This window comes from Salmo salar, chromosome ssa17 (genome assembly GCF_905237065.1).
Source record: "Salmo salar chromosome ssa17, Ssal_v3.1, whole genome shotgun sequence".
Lineage (NCBI taxonomy): Eukaryota > Metazoa > Chordata > Actinopteri > Salmoniformes > Salmonidae > Salmo > Salmo salar.
The window spans coordinates 60,716,475-60,743,125 of record NC_059458.1 but is presented as its reverse complement, the minus strand read 5'-3'; the positions used below and the strand labels follow the sequence as shown (position 1 = coordinate 60,743,125).

Here is a 26,651-nt window from a genome sequence, read left to right as displayed (position 1 = left end):
GCTGTTGACCGGGGTAGGGGTAGCCAGGTGGAAAGCATGGCCAGCCATAGAAAAATGCTTATTGAAATTCTCAATTATAGTGGATTTATCGGTGGTGACAGAGTTTCCTATCCTCAGTGCAGTGGGCAGCTGGGAGGAGGTGCTCTTATTCTCCAAGGACTTTACAGTGTCCCAGAACTTTTTTGAGTTTGTGTTGCAGGAAGTACATTTCTGCTTGAAAAAGATAATGCTTCTCACAGTTGTGTCAAATTGACTGGATGTCCTATGAGTGGTGGACCATTCTTGATACACTTCGGGAAACTGTTGAGTGTGAAAAACCCAGCAGCGTTGCAGTTCTTGACACAAACCGGTGTGCCTAGTGCCTACTCTCATACCCGTTCAAAAGCACTTCATTGTTTTATCTTGCCCATTCACCCTCTGAATGGCACACGCACACAATCCATGTCTCAATTGTCTCAAGGCTTAAACATCCTTCTTTAACCTGTCTCCTCTCCTTCGTCTACACTGATTGAAGTGGATTTAACAAGTGACACCAATAAGGGATTATAGGTTTCACCTGGATTCACCTGGTCAGTCTATATCATGGAAAGAGCAGGTGTTGTTAATGTTTTGTAAACTCGGTGTACCTAGCCATGATACTATCATCAATCTTTTATTTGTTTGGCTATTTGATACTGTGATCTCCTGTTCTCCTGCCGCCAGTTAAAAAGGGCCCAGTCAGGCGCTGTCAGTTCTGGAAGCACCACTATTGTCTGCCTCCACTGTCCCACCTAGCAACAAGCACCCCGTCTGTGCTACCATCTTTCACCACACAGAGAAGTGATCCCTCATTTGCCCATGAAATGGGCACACAGGGCAAAACCCGGACTCACTCAGGCCATCTCCTCCAACCCCCGTCACCTTCGGCCCCTCGCTGGTAACAAGAGCCATGCAAACAGAGAGAGAGACGACTAGCCACGCAAACAGTCTTGGTTGTGCCTCAATCCCCTACAAACTAGCCATGTAAACAAATTTGATGTGGGGAGCCACTGTGCCTGTGAGCACACAGGGGAGACAGGAATGCTCATTCCAGTGGGAAAGACCATGTCTCCAAAATGATTTCTCATAGAGGATTTAATGGTGCCTCATACTTAGGGTTCAAGGGTCTGTTTGACATTACAAAAAGTCCTAATTTGATCATGTTTGTTTTCTTGTGTTTTAAAAAATACTGACAAATGATGTTTATCTTCTATCTGGGACATAATCTGGTCTGTCCCCAGCCCCATAGGAGGTCAAAGCCTTTGTGTTTGGCAAAGCTCCACTGGGCTCAGCTATGTGTGCCTCTGCAGCTGGCCTCAGTAACTGTCCTCCACTGTAGAACATTCGACTGATAGGAGTTTCACTAGGGGGCAGCAATTGTAAAATAACCAGATACAGTGAGGTTTCTGGTACTGTGCAGACGCTCACAAACAGTGAACTGCACTGTAACTAAGTGAAACGACAGAAAAAGCAGGAAGGAAATTAATATATGAGTGAATTGATGGATGAAAGAATAGATGCACATGGAATTGTTGGAAGATGGAGTAAAGTAGAAATTAATATTTGAGAAATCATTCTTGAGTTATTATCAAGTTGCTGTGTAAGGAAGAAAAGCAGGTATTGGGTACCCACTGGGAAAACACTGATTGAATCAAGGATTTTTCTGCGTCATTTCAATGAAATTACGCTGACCCAACGTGGAATAGATGTTGAATTGATGTCTGCGCCCAGTGGGTTAGGAAAATGAAGTGCTATATCCGTAGAAAATATTTTTAGGGATCTGTTAAGAGGTTTTCTCAGAAACAGAGGGGAACTTTTGGACTCTGGGAGATTCCATAAATCTTCCTCCAGCCCACAGGTGTTGTTTGTTTGTATGATTAGGCTGTTTTGCAATGAAGCCACCTAATCTCAAAGAAATCGGAACACTTCAGCTCTGTAATTTGTTTATGTGGTGCTTCCTGTTCAGAAACCATAACCGGACATATCCCCTGACCCCCCTGTGTACACAAAATTAGATAGCACATATGATTTCTACACAGATTATGGTGTGTAATATGTTCTGTTTCGCCCTGGGGAGTCTCTGTTTATAAGGGCTCCCGTGAAATCACAGTAAAACATTTAGCAATTTCAGAACGTTTACACAACCGATCAGACAGTATGTGACCCCAAAAATGTTGCATCGGCTGAGACAAGAAGAGAGAAGGTTTGGCAGTACCACTCTTGAATGGGTTGAGTCCCACTTGTTGGGGAGGGAACAAGTGGTTGAGGTAAATGGTTTGCCCTCTGAGGCTACACATAAGCCGTGGCGTGCCACAGGGGAGCGTGCTAGGGCCTCTGTTATTCCTAATGTACATTAATGATATAAAGGATGCTTGCTAGTGTCACCTGTTTCTGTATGAAGAGGACTCTGCACTTCTGGTGTCTCACAAAAACTAAACCACACTGGAGAGTATACTGAGTGCAGAGCTCACTAACATCAATGCATGGCTCATAGACAACAAGCTATCTCTGAACCTCGGCAAAACAGAAGCAATTCTGTTGGGGTCTAAATTGAAACTAAGCAAGTCCTCAGGCATCAGGGTACAGCTAGCAGGAGAGGTACTCACAGCCAAAACAGCAGGCAATTACTTAGAATGTACACTAGATGGCAACATGGGGGGGGGGGGGGGTATGGCCACTAAGGTACTAGGTAAGAAAGGGCTAGCTAATGCACTCCTTTTGACTATGCTAGTGTAACGTGTTAGAACCGTTTGCCTGTGTCAGGTGTGTGTGATTGTTATGTAAGGGTGTGGCCTTTTGTATAAAACCCTTCCTGTTTGTGTCATTCAGGGATCCCCTTACTATGTGCTGGTCGGCTTGCCTTGGGAGGGCGGGAGTGGTGATGGTGGTTTTTAACAAAGTATGAGAAATAGGACTTATTGTACATGTAGTGTGTTTAGGCACTGGCGTCCATATTCCACCTAGGCTTTTCTCTCCTCCCTGGGCACGCCCTCCGTGACTGTGGCAACACATTATTATTGTCTGTTTGAGTATGTGAATGGACTGTATAAACCTAGTGTTATTTGTGTGATATTGATGTCTGTCTTGTCGGACAGTTGTACGGCGCTCCTGGAGCTGAAGATGGTATATCGACATTACGTAGGCCAGGATATTGTGCCTTTCTTGTGACGATGAAAATAAATTGTTGTTGTCTGATTCCCATGCTCCACTTTTTGATGCAAAGAACCTGTTATGTTCAGCTTAGTCCCAAGGACCTACCTCAAGTATTAAAAGGGGGCGTAGTACGACTACAGGAATTCAACATTTTGTTGTATTTCCCCCACTTTACAATAGCACTTCATGGTTCGAAGGCTTAACTAATCTACTAAAAAGCAACCTTCAGATAGCCCAGAACAAGTTGATTAGGCTGGTGTTGAATCTGAGTCCACGTACTCATATTGGTAGGAGCCAGTTTCAGGAGCTCAACTGGCTGCCCGTTGAGTCAAAGGTCACACAGACTAGGCTTAGTCTGGTACATAGGATCATCCATAGGGCAGCCCCAAGGTATTTGTCTGGGGCTGCCCTATGGATGTTAGAGATTCACACAATCATAACACTAAAGCTAGGAGCCAGAATAGTGTGTGTGTGTGTGTGTGTGTGTGTGTGTGTGTGTGTGTGTGTGTGTGTGTGTGTGTGTGTGTGTGTGTGTGTGTGTGTGTGTGTGTGTGTGTGTGTGTGTGTGTGTGTGTGTGTGTGTGTGTGTGTGTGTGTGTGTAGATTCAGAAGCCTGACAGGGAAAGGTACTTTTTTATACTAAGGAGTCACTGAGTGGAATAGTCGGCCTCTGTTAAAACTATTCCCACTCTGTGTAGCTTTTAAAGGAAGGTGAAATCCTGGTTATTGGATAGTGTGCCTTTGTGAGCAATCCCTCCGAGCCCATTGATGATGACTAAATAGCGTTCCTTTGTGTATAGTATGGATATGTTGTGTTTTTATAACTAAATAACCAATTTGCCTGCCATTTTCGCTTCTGTTTTTTTTTAGCCTGCTACATGCCAAACTTGCCACATGCATTCATGAAAATGAGGACCACAATGGAAATAAGTTGAAGACATTTCATCCTCGATGATTCTTAATCAAGTGCATAATTTTGTATGTGCACCTTGTTTTACATTATATATATATATATATACATTAATATATATATATACATTAATATATATAATGTGGCAACTAGTAATGTGGGTTAATAAACTATAGATCTGGGGAAAGTAAATAGTGTGTGTGTGTGTGTGTGTGTGTGTGTGTGTGTGTGTGTGTGTGTGTGTGTGTGTGTGTGTGTGTGTGTGTGTGTGTGTGGCGAGTAATGGACATTGCTTATAAACACAATTCATAACAGAGGGGGGAGAGAGAATTTCAAAATGTGGAAAACTGTCTGCGGTAACCCCTCTGTTCATCAGTGTACTGAGGGCACTGCTTCACAGGGCTGATGTCACATGATGCCTGCTCATTGTTACATAAATGGGTCGAAATCCTGGTAGAGCTGTCCAGCTTTGATATCCAATACATCCTAACCTCAGTTTGAATCAATCAGTTACCAATTCAGATACATGTAATGCATTGCGGTATCCTTGCGGTTGATATCCATCTCTTGGTTTTGCATGGGTGAAATTATATACTTTTGGACTTTTTGTCTCTTAAAAAAAATCTTGATTGAGAACTCGCCTTTGGTCAAATTTGAATTGCCATCTCCAGAGTAGGAGAATTACATGTCTCATTCATTAGGGTCAGAACATCACAATGCTCTATGTAGCTATAATGTAATGTTTATAACATGCTCATAGATGGGTAATGTATGCTTTATGATATAATGTACATTTTTACCAAACACTGTAACAGGCTAGACCTGACTGATGCCTTTTGAGGCCAATAAGAAGGTGAGTTGACTTCCTGATTGGTTTACTGCGTCATTGTTATGATCCCCCTTGGGAAAATAACACCAAACCAAGAGATTATAAAAGATTATAGGGAGTGGATCCTTTAATTTCAGCCAAGGCTGGATTAGGCTGCTAGTGGCTATTACCTGTGTGGGCACTGATACTAATGTTATTATAATACTTATGAGAGACTAATTGAGATCTTCAAAGCCTTCAACACTGCTGGAAGACACACAGTGACAACAGTGGAGGGTGAGAAATTGGGAAATTGACAGAAGTCAGACGATTTGGCGAGTAATGGAAATTGCTTATAAACACAATTCATAACAGAGGGGGGAGAGAGAATTTCAAAATGTGGAAAACTGTCTGACTGACTTAACAAACTAAATGTATGTGATTCTTCAGGGGTGCTCTGTTTCAGACCGATATTCCCTATATTTACTTTCCCCAGATCTATAGTTTATTAACCCAAGCTGAAGCTCAAGGGGGCTCTCCTAAACTGGGAAAGACACTCAACCTTTGGCAATACATTTGGTCTGTTTTCTCTGAAATGATGGTTGCATAACTATGTACAGTTGAAGTCGGAAGTTTACATACACTTTGGTTGGAGTCATTAAAACTCGTTTTTCAACCACTCCACAAATGTCTTGTTAACAAACTAGTGTTTTGGCAAGTCGGTTAGGACATCTAATTTATGCATGACACAAGTAATTTTTCCAATAATTGTTTACAGACAGATTATTTGACTTATAATTCACTGTATCACAATTCCAGTGGGTCAGAAGATTACTTACAATAAGTTGACTGCGCCTTTAAACAGCTTGGAAAATTCCAGAAAATGATGTCATGGCTTTAGAAGCTTCTGATAGGCTAATTGACATCATTTGAGTCAATTGGAGGTGTACCTGTGGATGTATTTCAAGGCCTACCTTCAAACTCATGTCTCTTTGCTTGACATCATGGGAAATCAAAAGAAATCAGCAAAGACCTCAGAAAAAACAATTGGAGACCTCCACAAGTCTGGTTGATCCTTGGGAGCAATTTCCAAATGCCTGAAGGTACCACGTTCATCTGTACAAACAATAGTACGCAAGTATAAACACCATGGGACCATGCAGACTCAGGAAGGAGATGGGTTCTGTCTCCTAGAGATGAACATACTTTGCTGCGAAAAGTGCAAATTAATCCCAGAACAACTGCAAAGGACCTTGTGAAGATGCTGGAGGAAACAGGTACAAAGGTATCTATATCCACAGTAAAACAAGTCCTATATCGACATAACCTGAAGGCCGCTCAGCAAGGAAGAAGCCACTGCTCAAAAACCTCCATAAAAAAGCCAGACTGCGGTTTGCAACTGCACATGAGGACAAAGATCGTACTTTTTGGAGAAATGTCCTCTGGTCTGATGAAACAAAAATAGAACAGTTTGGCCATCATGACCATCGTTATGTTTGGAGGAAAAAGCGGGAGGCTTGCAAGCCGAAGAACACCATCCCAACCGTGAAGCACGGGGGTGGCAGCATCATGTCGTGGGGGTGCTTTGCTGCAGGAGGGACTGGTGCACTTCACAAAATAGATGGCATCACGAGGAAGGAAAATGATGTGGATATATTGAAGCAACATCTCCAGACATCAGTCAGGAAGTTAAAGCTTGGTCGAAAATGGGTCTTCCAAATGGACAATAACCCCAAGCATACTTCCAAAGTTGTGGCAAAATGGCTTAAGGACAACAAAGTCAAGGTATTGGAGTGGCCATCACAAAGCCCTGACCTCAATCCAATAGAACATTTGTGGGCATAACTGAAAAAGCGTGTGCGAGCAAGGAGGCCTACAAACCTGACTCAGTTACACCAGCTCTGTCAGGAGGAATGGGCCAAAATTCACCCAACTTATTGTGGGAAGCTTGTGGAAGGCTACCTGAAGCGTTTGACCCAAGATAAACAATTTAAAGGCAATGCTACCAAATACTAATTGAGTGTACATACATTTCTGACCCACTGGGAATGTGATGAAAGAAATAAGAGCTGAAAGAAATAATTCTCTCTACTATTATTCTGACATTTCACATTCTTCAAATAAAGTGGTGATCCTAACTGACCTAAGACAGGGAATTTTTATTAGGATTAAATGTCAGGAATTGTGAAACACTGAGTTTAATGTATTTGGCTAAGGTGTATGTAAGCTTCCGACTTCAACTGTAACTCTCCTCTGTGTTTCGTGTGGATCAGGTATGTACATTATGACTATGCAGCCTAATTAATAAAACATGTCATAATCAGGATAGAGCACAGGTGTTCATGCTTGCTAAGCTTGGGAGACAATACAGACTCACCCACTTTCCCAACGGTCACTGATTGAAATATGACTCATGTGAGTCCGTTTTAGTATATACGAGTCTAAACATGTGACTGACACATCTACAACGCCGTAGTAAGGTTACTAAACACAAATGACAATATACTCATTGTATACAGGAGGAAAATGTCCTAAACAAATTAGCTGCACGTGATCTTTGTAGCCCTGGTGGCGTCAAGCTATATGATAGCCACTGTAACCACTCATTATCATAGGTCACATGGTACTCTTTGTGAGATCATATTTCCTTATATTTCTGGAAAATGTAGGATAAATAAATGTTTGTGGCATAATCATGAAGCAATCTGTCAAATATCTAATGTATCAGTAGCACATTGGGCAGTACTTAGAACGCGTAGCCACGGGTGTGTGGCTAAAAGTATCTATACTTTCCCCTCAGGAAAAGATTAGAGAGAAGGGAAAGGGAGGGGTGCAAAACACATGTTAGAAGTCCAAGGAAAGCATTTTGAGAATATGCCACCATTTGTTTATATGGCATATAGTATGGGAAATTGTTAATAAAACAACATTTGGATCAATGGTTGGTTCAGGATTAGCATGGATCTGTCTTAAAATCTATCTTAAATATGAATATCCATAACTAACAGAACAAACATTGAACTAGTTTTCTTGGAAGTTCTTGGAAGGTCTTTGACTAGTCAAGCACCATCATCATTTTGGCATATCAGTTGGTATTTGCCACCAAAACCTGCAAGAGCATAGTTGTAAATGGCACACCTCAACGTGCACACATTCACGTCATATAGTAAATGAAGAATAAATTATCCGACCAATTCACGGAGCCTATCAGGTGCACCGGTGCAGAATGAGTCCCGCCCACTCAATATTTATACGCACAATGTCATCTCGCGCTCAACTTCAGAAGTTGAATTTGAGAACTTCATCTTGACCAACACTTGTTAGATCCGTGGGAAAATACTTAGACCTACGAGAATATTTCTGAAAATCCTCATATACGTAAGATATGACTAACATTCATAAAATGTACTATTTTATGAGTTATTATAGTTATAATTTGAAATGCAATATAATTTTGGGGTAAAATATGAAAAAATGGGTGTAGCTGGATATATTTTTTATACCTTTTCTTTAGTGCTTGAGGTTTCTTTTTGCATAGCTTTCAATTGGCAACACATAGAGTGGTTCGTACACTTTGTATGCGTGATTAGGCTACTGAATAGTGAGTGAATAATTCACTTTCAGGTGTCCCACAGGCACTCTTGAATATTTGTTGCAAAATAACTGTATTTCTTGCATATTTCGATAACGTAACCTGATCAATATCCTGATCAAATTAGACCATTTATTTACTTTTCTTTTGTTATTTTCTGTTTATCACAGGATTATTTGACTGTCTCACGCATTGTTGCCTGGATATCAGTACTAGCCTAAATACCAAAACTTTTGGGAATTTTTCTTCCCCGGGAGTTGAACATCGTCCAGGTGGTTTGGGAACACCCTCCTTCCCAAGGGGTGTGTGTGAGAACTCGTCCCGAGATGCGTTCGCTTCTGCCGGTTACTGTGTATTGCATCAGCCTATTCTCCCTCCAGCAGCTCCTGGCTCTCCCGGCCGCAGACCGTCTGGAGAGAAACAGGTAAGAAGAAAGACATTACATTACCTTCCTATATTGAACGTGCGTTCCAGTTCCTTATCTTTCACTTTCTAAAAGTGATCCTTTCTGGAAGTGATGATTATTGAACAGAAATGTTATTCTGGAGGGCACATTGGATATATAAAAGCGCATGCTATTTCAATAGGAAATCTGGAGGTGAAATTCAAATATAAGCTACATGTAGTCTTATTTTATTCCAGGATTCGGAAAATACAGTGATGGATGAGATGCATTATTATGATATTGGTTATTCTCAAATGTCCAACGACTTTGCCGGTGTTTGGTGAATTGACGCGCGCCTTTTTTTTGCCTACTGTTTTTTTTAAATTAAATCACACTGTCAAACCACAAACCGGTTGAACCACTTATTAAATCATGTCGAGGTTTATGGCATAATGTACGCTGAAGTTTTTGTTCAGCCAGGGTGTTGTGTCGGGGAGATAACGGATAGAGAGTAGTGCTGGCCCTCAAGGTCAGAGCGAGACAGACGTGATACAGTGAACGTGCGTACCCGCTCGGATAACCTGGTGTCTCCGTAGTTATAATATGACCATGTGGAAAAGTTTGAGAGGAATCCCTGTTTTTAGAATGGATTGAGAGTTCATCCATGCGCGCCTTTCGCAGTCTCTCGTTTGCACTGCTCTCTCAATTGGGCTAGGTTTGTTATGGGATTTAAACGCTTGTGTTGACTTAAAGTTCATGATAGTGAACGCTATCTTATCCATGATCAATATGTTGATAAATGGGCACCATGATGAAATTACACATTTATCCCATCTGCATAATAAAGCGTACTCATCAGAATTTGTGTTCTTATATGATGCAACTGAATTTAGTCCAAAAACTCCACATTTAACTCATGGGACAGAGGACAATACGACCGTCATTGCGTCATATTTTTTCACACTGCGCAATAAACACAAATGCTCAGGTTAGGCGCGTTATTAAAGACTGTTAGGTATTTGATTGATATATTACCCATGTAGATAAATGTTAGATCCAATCTGTCAGTATTCATGAAAAACTTCCGTACAGTTCGTTATAGGTCCCTGAACGAAAGTGCTAGCTGTTTGCGTCAGTGTTCATGTTAATTGCGCCAAACCATCTACTTTACCTTATTCACGTGTGACTATATTTTGGAATGCAACGGATATATGGTTGTGTGTTTGTCTTACAAATTCAGTTTGGTTTTAGTAATTTGTTCAGACAAATGTATGGTCCTTAAGTTAACTGTTTTTTCCACCTCTGCTATATCATATGTCCCACATGAGGTCATATTCCTAACACATATATGACCTCATGTGGGACATGCCCTCATGTGGGACAAATGATAGCAGAGGTGGAAAAAACAGTCCTCCTCATGTTGGCATTTGCTGAATTCCCCAAAAATGTCAGGCATTGGCTACTGTACTGTAATACTGTAATGAGTGCTTTTTTCTCACTCTGCTATTCTTCTATGTGTGACACAGTAGTAAAATCCCAAGATTACAGGGAATTGGTCATACCCATACACACGCACGTACGCACACACACACACACACACACACACACACACACACACACACACACACACACACACACACACACACACACACACACACACACACAATTTCCCATTTCCTATTTCATTGGGAGGGCAGACGTGCCTGTTCAAAGTGAAGGAGAAGTGCGCTAGTAAAGACTCCAGTCTCTGGTGTGTTTTAGTGCAGTGAGAACTAGAGCAGAGGTTAGAGTCAGTGTCTGCATGCCCTCTTCTGGTGGGAGACTGACAGGAACCTGGACCTTGTCAATGAGAGAAACCAATTAAAACAGATGATTACCTTCACCAAGAGCCATGCCTTTACATGGAAATCTGGGATGTTCAAAGCTGTTAGTCATTTTTTGGGGGCAAATGAAGTAAGGCACTTGGTTGTATCTAGTTGTTTCTCTAATGTGGGTTCGCGCTGTAGGACACACTGACAGGTCCCAAAAAATGTCCATGAGTTGTGTTGTTGGCCTGGTAACTCAGACATGATCAACCAAGGGATCTGGAGATGATCATTTGTTGAGACTTATTCATATTATTACTAGGTCAGTAACACCACTATTATCTTGCTTTATACAATGCCTTCGGAAAGTATTCAGACCCCTTGACTTTTTCCAAATTTTGTTAGGTTACAGCCTTATTCTAAAATGTATTCATTCGTTTTTTCCCCTCATCAATCTACACACAATACCCCATAATGACAAAGCAAAAACAGGTTTTTAGACATTTTTGCAAATTTATAAAAAACGGAAATATCACATTTACATAAGTATTCCTACCCTTTACTCAGTACTTTGTTGAAGTACCTTTGGCAGCGATTACAGCCTCGAGTCTTCTTGGGTATGACGCTACAAGCTTGGCATGCCTGTATTTGGGGATTTTCTCCCATTCTTCTATGCAGGTGCTCTCAAGCTCTGTCAGGTTGGATGAGAAGCGTTGCTGCACAGCTACAGTTGAAGTCGGAAGTTTACATACACTTAGGTTGGAGTCATTAAAACTCGTTTTTCAACCACTCCACAAATGTCTTGTTAACAAACTAGAGTTTTGGCAAGTCGGTTAGGACATCTACTTTGTGCATGACACAAGTAATTTTTCCAACAATTGTTTACAGACAGATTATTTCACTTATAATTCACTGTATCACAATTCCAGTGGGTCAGAAGTTTACATACACTAAGATGACTGTGCCTTTAAACAGCTTGGAAAATTCCAGAAAATTATGTCATGGCTTTAGAAGTTTCTGATAGGCTAATTGACATCATTTGAGTCAATTGGAGGTGTACCTATTTCAAGGCCTACCTTCAAACTCAGTGCCTCTTTGCTTGACATCATGGAAAATCAAAAGAAATCAGCTAAGACCTCAGAAAAAACAATTGGAGACCTCCACAAGTCTGGTTGATCCTTGGGAGCAATTTCCAAACGCCTGAAGGTACCACATTCATCTGTACAAACAATAGTACGCAAGTATAAACACCATGGGACCACGCAGCCATCATACCGCTAAGGAAGGACATGCGTTCTGTCTCCTAGAGATGAACGTACTTTGGTGCAAAAAGTGCAAATCAATCCCAGAACAACAGCAATGGACCTTGTGAAGATGCTGGAGGAAACAGGTACAAAAGTATCTATATCCACAGTAAAACAAGTCCTATATCGACATAACCTGAAAGGCCACTCAGCAAGGAAGAAGCCACTACTCCAAAACCGCCATAAAAAACAGACTACGGTATGCAACTGCACATGGGGACAAAGATCGTACTTTTTGGAGAAATGTCCTCTAGTCTGATGAAACAAAAATAGAACTGTTTGGCCATCATGACCATTGTTATGTTTGGAGGAAAAAGGGGGATGCTTGCAAGGTGAAGAACACCATCCCAACCGTGAAGCACGGGGGTGGCAGCATCATGTCGTGGGGGTGCTTTGCTGCAGGAGGGACTGGTGCACTTCACAAAATAGATGGCATCATGAGGGAGGAAAATTATGTGGATATATTGAAGCAACATTTCAAGACATCAGTCAGGAAGTTAAAGCTTGGTCGAAAATAGGTCTTCCTAATGGACAATGACCTCAAGCATACTTCCAAAGTTGTGGCAAAATGGCATAAGGACAACAAAGTCAAGGTATTGGAGTGGCCATCACAAAGCCCTGACCTAAATCCTATAGAAATTTTGTGGGCAGAACTGAAAAAGCATGTGTGAGCAAGGAGGCCTACAAACCTGACTCAGTTACACCAGCTCTGTCAGGAGGAATGGGCCAAAATTCACCCAACTTATTGTGGGAAGCTTGTGGAAGGCTACCCAAAAAACGTTTGACCCAAGTTAAACAATTTAAAGGCAATGCTACCAAATACTAATTGAGTGTACATACATTTCTGACCCACTGGGAATGTGATGAAAGAAATAAGAGCTGAAAGAAATAATTCTCTCTACTATTATTCTGACATTTCACATTCTTCAAATAAAGTGGTGATCCTAACTGACATAAGTCAGGGAATTTTTACTTGGATTTAATGTCAGGAATTGTGGAAAAACTGAGTTTAAATGTATTTGCCTAAGGTGTATGTAAACTTTTGACTTCAACTGTATTTTCACGCCTCTCCAGAGATGTTAGAATAGGTTCAAGTCTGGGCTCTGGCTAGGCCACTCAATAACATTCAGAGACTTGTCCTGAAGCCACTCCTGCGTTGTCTTGGCTGTCTCCTTAGGGTTGTTGTCCTGTTGGAAGGTGAACCTTCGCCCCGGTCTGAGATCCTGAGCGCTCTGGAGCAGGTTTTCATTAAGGATCTATCTGTACTTTGCTCTGTTAATTTTTTCCTCAATCCTGACTAGTCTCCTAGTCCCTGCTGCTGAAAAATATCCCCACAGCATGATGCTGCTACCACCATGCTTCACCGTAGGGATGGTGCCAGGTTTCCTCCAGACGTAACGCTTGGCATTCAGGCCAAAACGTTTTGCTGACATGCATCCATGAATGGACTGGCAAGTCTTTATGGCCTATAAATTAGGTTATTGGCTTATGAGGATGTGGAAAAAGAGGGTTGTTTTTACCCTGCATGGCCTAGATTGGCAGGGCTGAGAAGGATGTGCCAGACAACAGTCTCCATATAAGGTGACCCTATTGTGACAGGAGGGCCCCTACGCTAGAGGTTCGGACTTAGCTCAACAACCTCTATCTACAGGTGTGTGTGTGCGCGTGTGTGCCTGTGTGTCTGCGCATAGGCAAACACCTGCTGCTGAAATCAAATCGAAGCAAGGGGGAGCATGACTCTGTTTATTTCAGACAGAGCTCCCAGCAGGGATGGGCTATTTCTGCTTCCCAGTGGTTGTTATGATTTTAATCTCTCAGAACTAACTTCCCATTTAAAACAGCAGGGGCAGAATTCGTGGGTAATGGTGGATGTGATTGCGGTTGCAGCAGTGCTCTCTATCAGTGTATTTGAGTGAACACAGCAGCTTTTCAAAAACAAACAGTTCAATAAGAGGGAGTATGTTTGTCTTGTCCAAGCTGTGGCTGTGTGAGGGGTTATCATTCCTAGAAATCCCCTCGGGATGTTCCCTTGGTGATGGAAGGGCGATTCATAATGTCCTCTCTCTTTTTCCTCACTCTCTCTCCAATTCTGGTTTCACTCTTCTCTCTCCCTCTCTAATTCTGGTTTCTCTCTCTGCCTTCTTCCCTCCTTTTATCTATTTATTTACTCAGTATATGTCCCACTTTTTCTTCCTTCTATACCAAATGCTCTGTTCTTCCCATCACACATGATGATCCCATCACAGGCCGATAACAATAACATAGCCCTCATCGCTCCTCCTCTCACTCCCCTTTTCAGACTGAGGTGTGATGGGTGCGTTTGGTCATTGTTTCTCTGTACCGATAAAGTTCTCTATGTTCTGATCATGGACGGCCCGCGGGGCTTTGTGTTTTGACACCCTTGCTCTAGGCCATTCACAATACAAACTATACCCTTCATTTTACATATAGTAACAGCTTGAGAGAAAATAGAGCCAAACCACAAGTTAAATATGGTTTTAGAGATGAAGCAGTTTTACATTGTATATTCCAGCAGTGGGATGCAGGGCACCCCAGACAGCGGCATGTTACTGTAGCTGGTTTGCTGTAATGTGCTTGTTGTCATGATGACCCACTACTTCCACACAGTCTGGGACAGAGGTCAATGACATGATATGACATGTCAGACATCCCAGACAGGATGAACACAGTTTGTTTATCGAGCGTGTGTGGGAGTGTAAAGTATATTCTCTTTAGAAAGAGGGACTGTGCATGTGTAGACTACTGGTCTGGCTGTGTGTATTTGAGTCTGTGTGTATTGTGGTCGGGAATTTGCTCAGGATCCTGACTGGACCGAAAAAAAGCAATGTTTTTCCCGTCTGTCCATCCTCCTCCTAAATCATTAACTCCCTCTGTCACCCCATATGGGGCAAGTGTCATGGCCAGGACCCCTGCATGCAATTCAGACGTCAACACCCATCCATTGTCCAAACACAATATTTACCCCAGAAACAGGCACATTGCGTCATCATCCACCTCCCAGAGGACCTACTGTTGCATCCGTCAGATGGTGGTAGATTTTATAACTCTATATACAGTAACTTTATTTAGATTTATATACATGCTTATACAATATCAAAGACATAACATGAACATTACCTTGACTAATATGGCTCATAAATACTTCAACTTTACTCCAGTTATCTCTTTTATGTACTTAAATACACTTTGCGTGCCTCACAGTCTGATATAACCCCAGCTGGCCCTGTAGATTGCTCTGTGAGAGGCAGTATGTATGGCTCTGAGGTTAGACCTCTGCTCTGAGGACGTCTGGCTGCTCTGATGTGAGCCACACTGTAAACAGAGGTCTGGACTGGCGATGTATGGAAATGTAATGTATCTACCATATAAACACTGCCATGACCCTCCCTCTCACCCACTCTCTCTCTCTTTCTCCTTCTCTCTCTCGCCCTGCTCTGTGGGGGTCATTACGACCAGGTCTAAAGAAGAGAGGGAACCAGTCTCCCACCAGGCAGCTCAGAATTCCACAGTGGATTAGTGGCTAAGACCTAAATTCCACCGTCCACATCCATAAAGAAAATGCTTCCACTCTGCACTGAAAGCTTGACCATGGCGAAAGGCTTGTATGTGTATGTGTGTGTATGCATTGGGGTTGTCACGATACCAGTATCGAGATACTACGATACCAGATTTTCCACGGCCAAAAATAAAACACGAATTAGACAAAACTCGATGGCACAATAAAAACCTACTTTACGTAAAATTGTGGCTGCTATAGCTTGCAAAATTAACTAATGTGACTCTTGTTGACAATAAATTAAATGTGCGTCGTGTTTTGTTTCCTTGCCACGATACTTCTGACTATCGCAATACTGGAATCGTGACAACCCTTGTACAGTCTGTCTGTCTGTCTGTCTGTCTGTCTGTCTGTCTGTCTGTCTGTCTGTCTGTCTGTCTGTCTGTCTGTCTGTCTGTCTGTCTGTCTGTCTGTCTGTCTGTCTGTCTGTCTGTCTGTCTGTCTGTCTGTCTGTCTGTCTGTCTGTCTGTCTGTCTGTGTTAAAGAAAGAACACAGATGGAGCTCTGAGGTCTGAGGAGAGAAGGACTAAGCTTTTGTTTCATGTTCTATTGGTGGTTGAGAAAAATGTAGGTGTTATTCTAGCTAAGTACAGTCATTTGTAGCGTGGATGGATACCTTCAGTACCAACGGAGATCAGGCCTCAATCAAGAGTCAGCACTGCAGCTGTGAGTGGCCGCCTCAGTACAATTGGAACGTGGAACTGCAACCACTGTGTGGTTTGAATTCCGTCTCCCAATTCCCAAACCACTACACACTTAAGTCTGCTGAGGGGAACAAGAGAGAATATTGGATATGTGGCAGTCGTTCTTTCAAGCCGTGCTTTAGCAACTGTGTACACTTTCACCCAATGCAGTGCATGATGAGGAAAGTGCTAAATTACCCCTCAGCACGTACTTATCGTCAACACAAGAGGTTATAAAACCACCAACGCATGGAGAACAAGCGGCAGCAATGGTTCATTCACAAATAATCGCCTTTCGCTTATTTCTGTCTCCTTACTGAGAACACAATCTGTCCTCTGTTAGCTGCATGGGGCCTGGCGAGGATTATGTATGAATGTGCCACATTTAATGCTGATTAAGGCAGCCCATGGTAGGCTCCAGCCCCCTGGGTATAAGCATGTATGAAAGGCCTGGTACTGGCCAAGGCTTACCCCTCTCTGAGGGGGCCATACTGGGGCAGAGTAGGGCATCAGGCTGGGGCTGGTGGGACATCGGCGATTTACATTTGTATCACAAACAATGTTTGAGAAAATCATGATGAAAGTAGCCATTTTAGGCCCTTTTTAGACCTATACTGTACATGCCTCCTATAAGACCTTATGATCCGTGAACTGTACGTGATACAGACAACATCTTGGTGTCATTATACTCTTATAGTGTGCTCTAAAATATGGAGTAGGTCTAGATTCTGAAATAAAAATAATCACATTCATTTATTCAACATTCAAATATTAATATCTCAAAACGACCCTTTTTTATTTTTTTATTTGTTCGACATTGTTTGGAACAATATATATAAGTACATTACATTTCCAGTGTGGGTTCTCTGCTAATTCTGAAGGTATGATCAATTTTATGAGCACCACCAACACAGTGAATGGGAAAATGGATTCAAATGGAACTCACTCTGCTGGTGATTTACTGAATGTGATTGGTTAATGACCTATCATGTAAATTTATTTGTATAAAATGGGTCATATCATTAGAAGTACCAGAGAGCCCACTCTGGAAATGTTACGTGTTTGAAGAGAGTGTCTAAAAAGGATAGTTTTGAGATTAAAATGTATATTTTTTATGTTGAATAAATGAATGTGAAAATGTGTATTTCAGAGAGAACACTATAAGGAGTATAATGACAGATGTGGTCTGTATTGTGTACAATTCACAGATCAGAGGGTCTTATAGGAGGCATGTATACTAAAAAGAGTATAAAATGGCTAATTTCATCATGATTTTCCAAAAAATGGCTTGTGATAGAAATGAAAAAAACATGTTTAACATCCTTCCCCCCAATCAAGTTTCTATGTGAGAATTGTCAGAACAATCTGAGATACCTAATTGCTCCTGTAAGTCGCTCTGGATATGACTAAATGACTCAAATGTAAATACCAAAAATATTTCTCGCTCCCGCTGACGTGGAATCACCCTATTGTGGTGGTTCCACTGGTGGGTCTCAGTTGTGATTCCAGACCTCAGTCTAAACTGTGGGATTAATATGAAAGAATAACACCATACTGCAGCACAAAGGAGTTGGGATCAGCTTACCCTTTTATCGAACCCTCAAATCCCCCCTCCCTCCACCCGTTCCCCAGGCTAAGTGACTTTTAGCTTAATGGCCTTCGATGAAAATGGGAATTTTACAGAACAAGTAGGTGGATTTGTTACCAATATATTTTTTTAAATAATCTTTCACAGATCAGATGGTGCTGAAAACGAGTGTTGAGTGAGTGAATGTTTCTAAGAATGTGAAGCTCTGATATCTTTGATCCTCTGCCAATCACAAAGACCTCCATTACTGTCCATTTGCAGGATTACTTTCTCAATAGCCAAATTAGATGGGGCTGTCAGATCAGATGTGATCCAGTGAGAGAGTTCTCACGTTGGGCCGGGCTACAGTACAGGGTGCTGCTGCCTTCTCCTGGCTGTGGGCTAGAACACGGTGGCCAAAAGGCTTATTGTGGGATCAGAAGAACTGGAAACTGGAGAGGAGCATGTGCACTGGGCACACTGACTCACAGTCACACTTCCGGTCCAAAGTATTTGGCCAAAACACTCCCCTCAGATCCATCCGATCCCTCTGGCACAGACACATACAAATGAGTGCTGGCTGGCCCAAGGGACAAAACAGACAAGTTCACACTTGCTTGTGAAGACATTATATAAAAGCTAAGGGCATCAGCACCAGGTGAAGGTAAAGCGGTCAGGTCAGATGGTGTAACAGAGAAGAGAGGAGGACAAAAGGACATGCCAAGAACTCCCTAGGTGGGAGGTGAACCCCACAGGTACCCAAACACATTTAACCTCCTTTAAACAGCAGATTTGCTCTTTCTTTTTTCTCCCGCTCCGCCTCCCTCCAGTTACAAATTCTCCAAGAGAATAGTTTTTTAACAACATCACAGGGTCTTTATGGCTGTCTGCCAGCCCAGAATAGCCTGACTAGCGAAGCAGCCATCGTCTGCTGCGTTGGGTCGGGCTCGGGGTGGCATGTTGTGTTATGGGAGATTCCAGCGCTGAGTGAGCCACAAAGTCCACTACTGCTCCACCAGGGGTGGATGAGGGCATTTGCCACCCAACAGGGGGTTAAATGGGTATTATAAACACACACAAGCACACACACAAACTACTTGGTCGATGGGGTGGATTGGGACTGACACAATGTCTTAGGGCAGCAGGTAGACTAGCGGTTAGAGTGTTGGGCCACTAACCGAAAGGTCGCTGGTTCAAATACTTGAGCCGACAAGGTGGAAAATCTGTTGATGTGCCCTTGCGCAAGGCACTTAATCCTAATATGCTCCAGGGGCACCGTACTACTATGGCTGACCCTGTAAAACAACACACTTGACTGCACCTATCCGGTATACAATAAAACACAACCATTTTTTTATGGATGTGAAGCTGGGTACAGCACACCCACTTATCACAGACGTCAATTCAACGTCTATTCCATGTTGGTTCCACATCATTTCAAACAACATTGATTCAACCAGTGTGTGCTCAGTGGGCATTGTTAGGTACTGGCAGTCTACACACCCCATCAGACCTGTTTTTGTCCAGGGACTCCCAAATGAATCTGTTCTGGAGCTGTTTTACCTTTGTTTTGTTTATTCACCATCTCTTGTTTCTGAACGGATTAAGTTTCCTCCTTCCTCCTGTGTGAGAAACACATTTTCCACCATGGATTCCAAACACAAAAGGAGAATGAGCCTGTACAGAAGATTGTATTTCAGCCTTTTTGTGTACAGAAAGGTCAACTAAATAAAAAATTAACTGTAATGAATATAGACTATCCAAATCTCTATAGCAACCACATTGCAGTATTTATGCAGTATATAAACGTTGCTTTTTCCACACAGTCAAATACAATTTGTGCCTGTCTGGCAGCCTGGTTTTTGGCACAGACGGCGGGTGTGACTTGGCCATGGCCTGGCCACAGAACGGAGCTGAATGACTAGGTGCTCCTGGAAATAGTGCTCCCTCTGCACTACCACAGTGGTTACCAGCGACACCCACCATCACCAGGCACCAGGGCCCTGCCCTGTACGGGCAAACAGGCTGGATGGCAGGGAGACAGACACAGCTGGTGGCAAAGCTCATTCACTATTTTCTTTGTGTTGGAACTCTGTGTACATGTCAAATATAGCCTCGAAACTGTCACTGACTGACCACTCATGGTGCTGTTGCTGGAATAGCACTATATGTTTGCTTGTAAAGTAGCTAGATTGTCTAGTTACATTGGGCTTCAAGCCAACAACACACCAGAAAACTCAGTTTTAGGTTAAATTAGATGAACAAACCCATAAATGCTCAAAGTCATGTTTGTAGTCTGCAGAATTTTGACCATAAACAACATGTTTGGCAAGAGCCTGGCCAAGGCGCTGAACACATGAACTAAGAGACCGCCTTGAGGAGGCAGAGAAGGGTTTGGAACCCTGCTCATTAATATGGCCAATTCTCACTGTGTCTGTGCAGAGATTGGTTGGTTACCACTTGCACAGTGGCGTTCTACAGTGGGCCTACCCTGTTATTTTTCACAATCCAGTCAGCGTTTCACAAGGAGAACGCTGCTCTTTTTATAATTACGCTGTATGCCAACTATCATTACTGCTTCTCCTAAAGAGCAGTTGGACGCCGGTCAGAACCTGATGCTGTTTCTGTGCTCTTCAAAATTGAAAAAGGATACAAACGGGACGTTTTCTCTTCCTTGTTCTAACTTTATCATGGGAGGACATTTAGCACACAAAAGTCATACTTACTACTTAAAAGAATTGAGGCTTGATATACCTACACCCACTGGCGCCATTTTGAGAATCGAATTCCCTGACTCACTGTGGCCAGTGCTTCGTCAATATGACTTCCGCAAGGTGAGCCTCTACCTATTTATAGCATCTGTAACAAACGAAGACACAGAGACACAAATTCAAGCCCTCTGAGCAAACACACTCACAACAGTTCAGAGAAAAGCATCCCCAGTGCCAAGTTTGAGTTGAGCAGCCAGTGTCATCATCAAGACGAGAACAGATGGCAGGGCCTCCTCCTCAGCACTAAAGCCAGAGTCAATCAGAGATGTGTTTGCTAAACAGGCTGTTCCTGAAACTTGGTGATGTCTCCTTCCTGTGGACACTTGCCACAGTTTGCTCTGTACATTAGCCTTCCCTCTCTTGCGTGGATAGTCAGTAAATCTCCAGAGCCACTCTGTCTGTTTGCTTTAGCTAAGGTGGACATGGGGTCTCAATAGTTTTGACGTCCAGTATGTTGATAATACCATAATACATTTACAGCAGCCAGGTCCCCATGCTGTTTTGTTCCTGTGCTGAAAGGCCATTAGTCTTGTAAAATGCATTAAGACAGGATGGTGACACATCAACCCTCACCATGCCATTCCATGTGTGTACCATTTACTGTCAGTGTGTGTTGACATAAAATGCTGTTGGAAGTGTGCTTCACATCAGTCTGATAATAACTAGGCCAGTTCTAAAATTACTTCTCTGATTCAATGGTCAGCATTGACCCAGAGTGGAAAGGTACAGACATCAATCTTAATGACCCAAGATCTGAACTCTTGTCTTATTTTTTCCTGTATTCCCAGGTTGGAGCTGCTTAAGAAGCTTCATGTGCTGAGAGAGGAGGAGATCTTCACTCCAGAAACTGGCACCGAACTCGCCAGCCCAACAGACTCCAGCCCATCATCAGATCTCCAGCCCTCCATCAGATCTCCAAAATGGCTGCCTGGCTACCTCCTCAGAGACACACCACCCACTGTCATGAACACAGCCCATCTTGAACCTCTGGTACGAGCGAGGCGTGAGGCGGGTGTGGAGCCCCAACAGACGGGGTCAAGAGGTCGTCGCCAGGCCCAATCAGGGCCGCGGGGGGGTCACCACCACCCCCAGCTGATGAGAGTGGGTTGCGCCCTGGGAACCTGCCAGGTTCAGAACCTCAGCCACCGGCTCTATCAGCTGATTGGCCAGAGCGGACGGGAAGACTCCTCCCCCATTAACCCCCGTAGTCCGCATAGTTACGGATGAGCGACTGAAGCATACTTCTCCCTCTTTCTCTGAAAACATCAACACCCCAGCAAACTTCTATCTATAGACATGTATCTCTATTTTATGTATCACAGATAGCCTTTGTATTAGTATTAGATGTAGTCCACACCTTTTTTAGATCCTGAAATGACAATTTCTGTACTTTTTGAATGTCATTTGCCTTACTCCTCTGTACACCTCAAAAACGCATCATGCTGTTTAAGAAGAAGGAATCTGACATGAATGAAAGCCTCATAGCCGACGCTTCCCACCACCAACCACCACTGGGAACGAATACCTGTCACCCAGAGATGCTCTGGACATTTGGGTCTCGTCAAAGTCTTTGTGTTTCTCCCGGCCTCCTGACTAGTCAAAGAGCTGCAAGGGGCTCAGTTTGACTTCCTAATCCTGTTAATGTAAGAATAAATGCCCCTGTCCACCGGTCTTTCTACTTAACACAAGCCAACGCAACTGGACGTGTCTGTATAAGGCCTGATGACCTCCACAGCAGCAGTTAGCTCTGGCCCCATTGATCAAACACTTAAACCACTAATGTGGATTTCTACCAGGGCTAGGATCAGATCCCTGTCAGAACGACCCGATGAACCCTTTTACCCCACCCTAAACCCTGCCCCCTTAGATCTGCCAGGACAATTTGAGGGACCATGTTTGACATATCTGGGTTAATCCTCTGATTTACAGACCACCAGCAACCATTTGTGGGCAGACACTGACCTTATAGACACAGACACTGACCTTACAGACACAGACACTGACCTTACAGACAAGAACCTACTGTCCTCTCTCATCTGCAGCCAATGATGTTCCCGACAGTAGCGGTCTGTGGTTCTGTGAAGTATATGTTTCAACAGACCACAGCCTTGACAGCCGCAATCAGCCATAATAGTCAAGTTCAGCAGTGGCTGGATGGAGTTCTGCTTCTGGACTCATCTAGTAGAGACTGTTTATAGAAAGAGAAAGAAGAGGGTAAACATTTCAATGACTCAGTTCCTATACAAGATGGAGGTTTTCAATGTTTTTATTGTGAATCATCGCAGATCTTTTTCAGCGGATGAGATCTATTGGTTGGCTCGTGAACACAGTGAACACTCCTGCTGCCCTTATCTCAGGGTCTGAGTGGGGATATTATCCCCTTCACGTGATTCTTAAGTTCTTCCCACTAAGTCTCGACTTTATGTTTACGGCAATTTAACCAATCAGACCTAATCTCTTTAGTTGTACCGCTATGGTGGCGAGGTGGTGCACATCGTCTGCTGTATTTATAAACAAAATAAACCTTGACCGTGCCTTGCCTTGCCCAAGGGACCGTATAACTACTAGCTAAAGCATCACAAGTTGCCAACCCAAACCCAAAATCTGCCACTAGCAGTACTGCCTAGGAATATTTAGAGGCTTACTTTGTCATTATCAATAATAAGTTATGATCCTAAAAATGGTAGTAGTTTAGTGTGTACACAACAATACTTTACATTGTATGCTTGTAGTGTGTCAAATGAGTCCAAATTAGCACAGAGTCAACAGAAAAGTTCTCTGCTTGTTACATTGTGGCTTTGTAATGACAGACCACGGATACCAAAAGTTAGGGAGCCAGAGTGCCACATTTTAAATCTGGATACGAAATATGGTAAAAAAAATATATGCCCCTAGATTCCCTTTTTCCCTTGTTATAACTGTCTCTGAAATGGTGGGCGGATGCCCTCACTAAAAATAACCAAAAACAACCTCAACTCAGCAAGCATTCAAAAAACTAGCCCAACCTTCAAAAGGTGCAGCGCCTGTCGGTCTGAAAAAACAAGCCACAACATCTCCATGACATCTTTAATACCCATAATAATCATGCAGTCTGGCACTTTGAAACACATTCAAATGTTTCATATTCTCAATGTCAGAGGATTACAATAATTGAAATAATCCTCAACGTTCAGACTATTAGTTTTTTAACAACTTTGATCCAAACTTGCTGATGTTGCTATTGCTGCAGTTAGAAACCAGGTCAGCCATTAGTCATACGTCCATGTATTTATGACTATGACTATGTAACTATCAGGTTACTGTGTCATAATTAAACAGTCACAGGAGTACCCAATATCAGCTTAGAGTCTTTTAGGGTCCAGGTTTTTACTGTTTTGTTTTGACCACAGCGTTGCCTAAATGAAATCATCCTATAACTAATTAAGTTAGTTGGGCAAGTGGTTTAAATTCACCAAATATCTGACAATACTTGACAGTAATTTTGTTTTTTTGTGATCTACATCATAGTGTGGTCTCTATCCATATCCCCCTTTCATTTTGTTTGACATATTTTAGTCTTTTTGGACTGAATCATCTTAATTAAAACTGGGGCTTTATTTTATTTTAGAGTTAGCTCATTTAATCGTGGAGTGATTCTCTGTCTCACTCTCTCTATCTCACCATCTCTCCCTCTACCACTCTCTCTCCTTCTGTCTCAGTAATTACGGCGACGCCAGGTCGCAGGTCATAATCAGTGGTTCATTGGTTCTTTAAGTCTAATCTGTTCAAAGGCTTTGTGAAACACACATGCCATTGTCTCTGCTGTAATTGAGCTAATCAATGTCTCGTGACAGACCATTAAAAGGCTTTTCAAATGCTAAGAACCCTGGTGAATCTCTCGACTTCTTAACCACCACTGTCACAAGTGTGTGTTTGTGTCTGGCCGGCCACATATAGAATCAGGAACCAACCTTGTGTTTGTTGGATTTTTGTTGGGGCCATTTTGTTTTTGCTATACTTTTTCTTTGTGTTGTGAATCTCATATGACAGTAATTACACGTCAGTGTTGTGTCACTGGCGGGTCCATAGTCATTCCTAGCAGCATAGCTGAGTGTTTTGTCTGGGTAAACTGCGTACCACCAGATTATTTACGACCTTTGACCACTAATACCTCCCCTTGTGTGCTAAGAGAAACACTCTCCATCAGTCTTACATCAAAACTAACGCTGCCATCGCCTGCCATTGTTAACTTAACCTATGTTGTAAAGAGATGCAAGAGATTGTGTTGGGTGTTCACGTCTGTATGGGAGTGTGTATGTGACTGTATGTGAGTGTGTATGTGTAGGTACTTATAGTATAGTCGTCTAAGCTAGGGATCTAACACATCACAATCCCAGTCTGTTTTCCCTCGTTCAATATTTAATTACCGTATACTTAAGGTCAGAAGCCTCTTATAGGGTCACAGCAAACTGAGCAAAGCACTTTAATGTTGTTAGTTCCTCACAACTTGAATTTCAAACATTGCAATTATATTTTTAATGACAGATGGGAGTTATTGTATATGTTGCATTTGATAAAGATCTGTATTAATGTCTTTGAAGAGTTGTCAGTGGAGTGGAGGGAAGATGATATCATGCGCACTTGTGCATATTATATATTATTAGTGGTACTATGTAAGAAAAGTAATATATTTAAGTTATCTTTGTATGTTTATATATGTATGTCACCAAAGACACTATTTATCTCGTATTTCCCACGCTTTTAAAAGGTGACCTTTTGTTAGGAAAGAAAAATAAATCCTAAATGTAGCTACATGTTCATGTCAGACAATGTCCTTCATTCTCTGTAAAAATAAAGAACTACACTGTAGTGAGATAAAGTCTAGTGTGTGCCTCTAATTTGTGAAAGTGTGTGTGTGCGTGTGTGTGTTTGTGTGCGCGTGCGTGTGTCTGCATGTTTACCTTCACGTGTGTGTGAGTACAGTATGAGCAGCTCTTCACAACAGTTATTGTTAACATCGATGCCATTGTCAAAACCAAAAATAATGAAGTTATAATCAGAATTAAGTCTACTCCGCAGAATTATACAAACATTAGAGAACATGACAGTTGCCAGCACTCATTGATATTACTACATCTTAAAATAAATATAACTAGAGGTACCAAGAACATACATATTACTCAATATTTCCTTAAAGGAACATAAAAAAAACACCCCTTCCTGGAATCTGGTAAACCTGGGCAAAAGTGACATCATAGTGGAAAAATAGATGGGTGAAAGTTCTCTTGACCATGATGCATCATTGATCCAATGTCCTTCACTCTACTACTCCTAACAGCTCGTTAATCATTATTCGTCCCAGTAAATTGAGCAAAATTCAACAGACAAACAGAGAACACAGGTATAAATACACAGGGAATAATGGTGAAGATGGGAGACACCTGGAGGGGGGTGGAGACAATCACAAAGACAGATGAAACAGATCACGGTGTGATAGAATGGCTTATAAATGCAAATGGTTTATAGCCTAAATATTGATTGTGATAAGAGACTTACATTTTTTTGTGGAATTCCACCTTCATTTTTACAGTGCTTTATTTATACAGATTAGAAACAGGAGGGTCAGTAAGATGGTACATTTCTTTGGAATTGGTACCACAGATAAGGTTTTGTCTCCATCAAGTTGGTGGCAGCTCAATTGCCACTAGTTCTGGTGTTACAAAGCACTTCATTTTAACAGCGTAGTGGAATCTGTGATGGCATCTGACAGTGTCAGTGTGTTGATCTGGTTTTTGTTGTCAGTCTATATAACACATTAACATTTACACGCCACAGTACAGGTCAGCGGGAGAGATGTAAAACTGTACTTAGTCCATAGAATTCATCTTCCTCTCACTACCATGGTATTCATCTCACAAATACAGCATATATACTTGGTGTAAATCAGCTATGGGTCGGTGTCAACCACTAACACGAGAGAGATGGAACAAGAGAGATGGAGAGAGGGGGAGGGTTTGGAAGATCGAAGAGAGGAGGGAATAAGAGAGGGAGCTGGGAAGAGATAGGAGGACGTGGAAAGATGCACGTATGGAGAGTATA

At 42.3% G+C, this 26,651-nt stretch overlaps 1 protein-coding gene across 1 annotated transcript; it reads left to right on the top strand.

Annotated features, from left to right (window-relative positions):
* Window positions 1-8,174: 8,174 nt before the first annotated feature.
* Window positions 8,175-25,431, top strand: LOC106576235 (protein ADM2). The gene is made up of 3 exons (XM_014153283.2): window positions 8,175-8,267; window positions 8,652-8,905; window positions 21,362-25,431. Exons 2-3 carry the CDS (start codon window positions 8,808-8,810, stop codon window positions 21,798-21,800), a joined length of 537 nt encoding a protein of 178 aa, XP_014008758.1. The 5' UTR covers window positions 8,175-8,267; window positions 8,652-8,807; the 3' UTR covers window positions 21,801-25,431.
* The last annotated feature ends 1,220 nt before the right edge of the window (window positions 25,432-26,651 follow it).

Bases quoted from the DNA above. Each gene is read 5' to 3' on its own strand.
- LOC106576235 (XM_014153283.2), top strand. From the start codon at position 8,808: ATGCGTTCGCTTCTGCCGGTTACTGTGTATTGCATCAGCCTATTCTCC. The intron at 8,906-21,361 runs GTAAGAAGAAAG...CTGTATTCCCAG, and splicing joins GACCGTCTGGAGAGAAACAG to GTTGGAGCTGCTTAAGAAGC.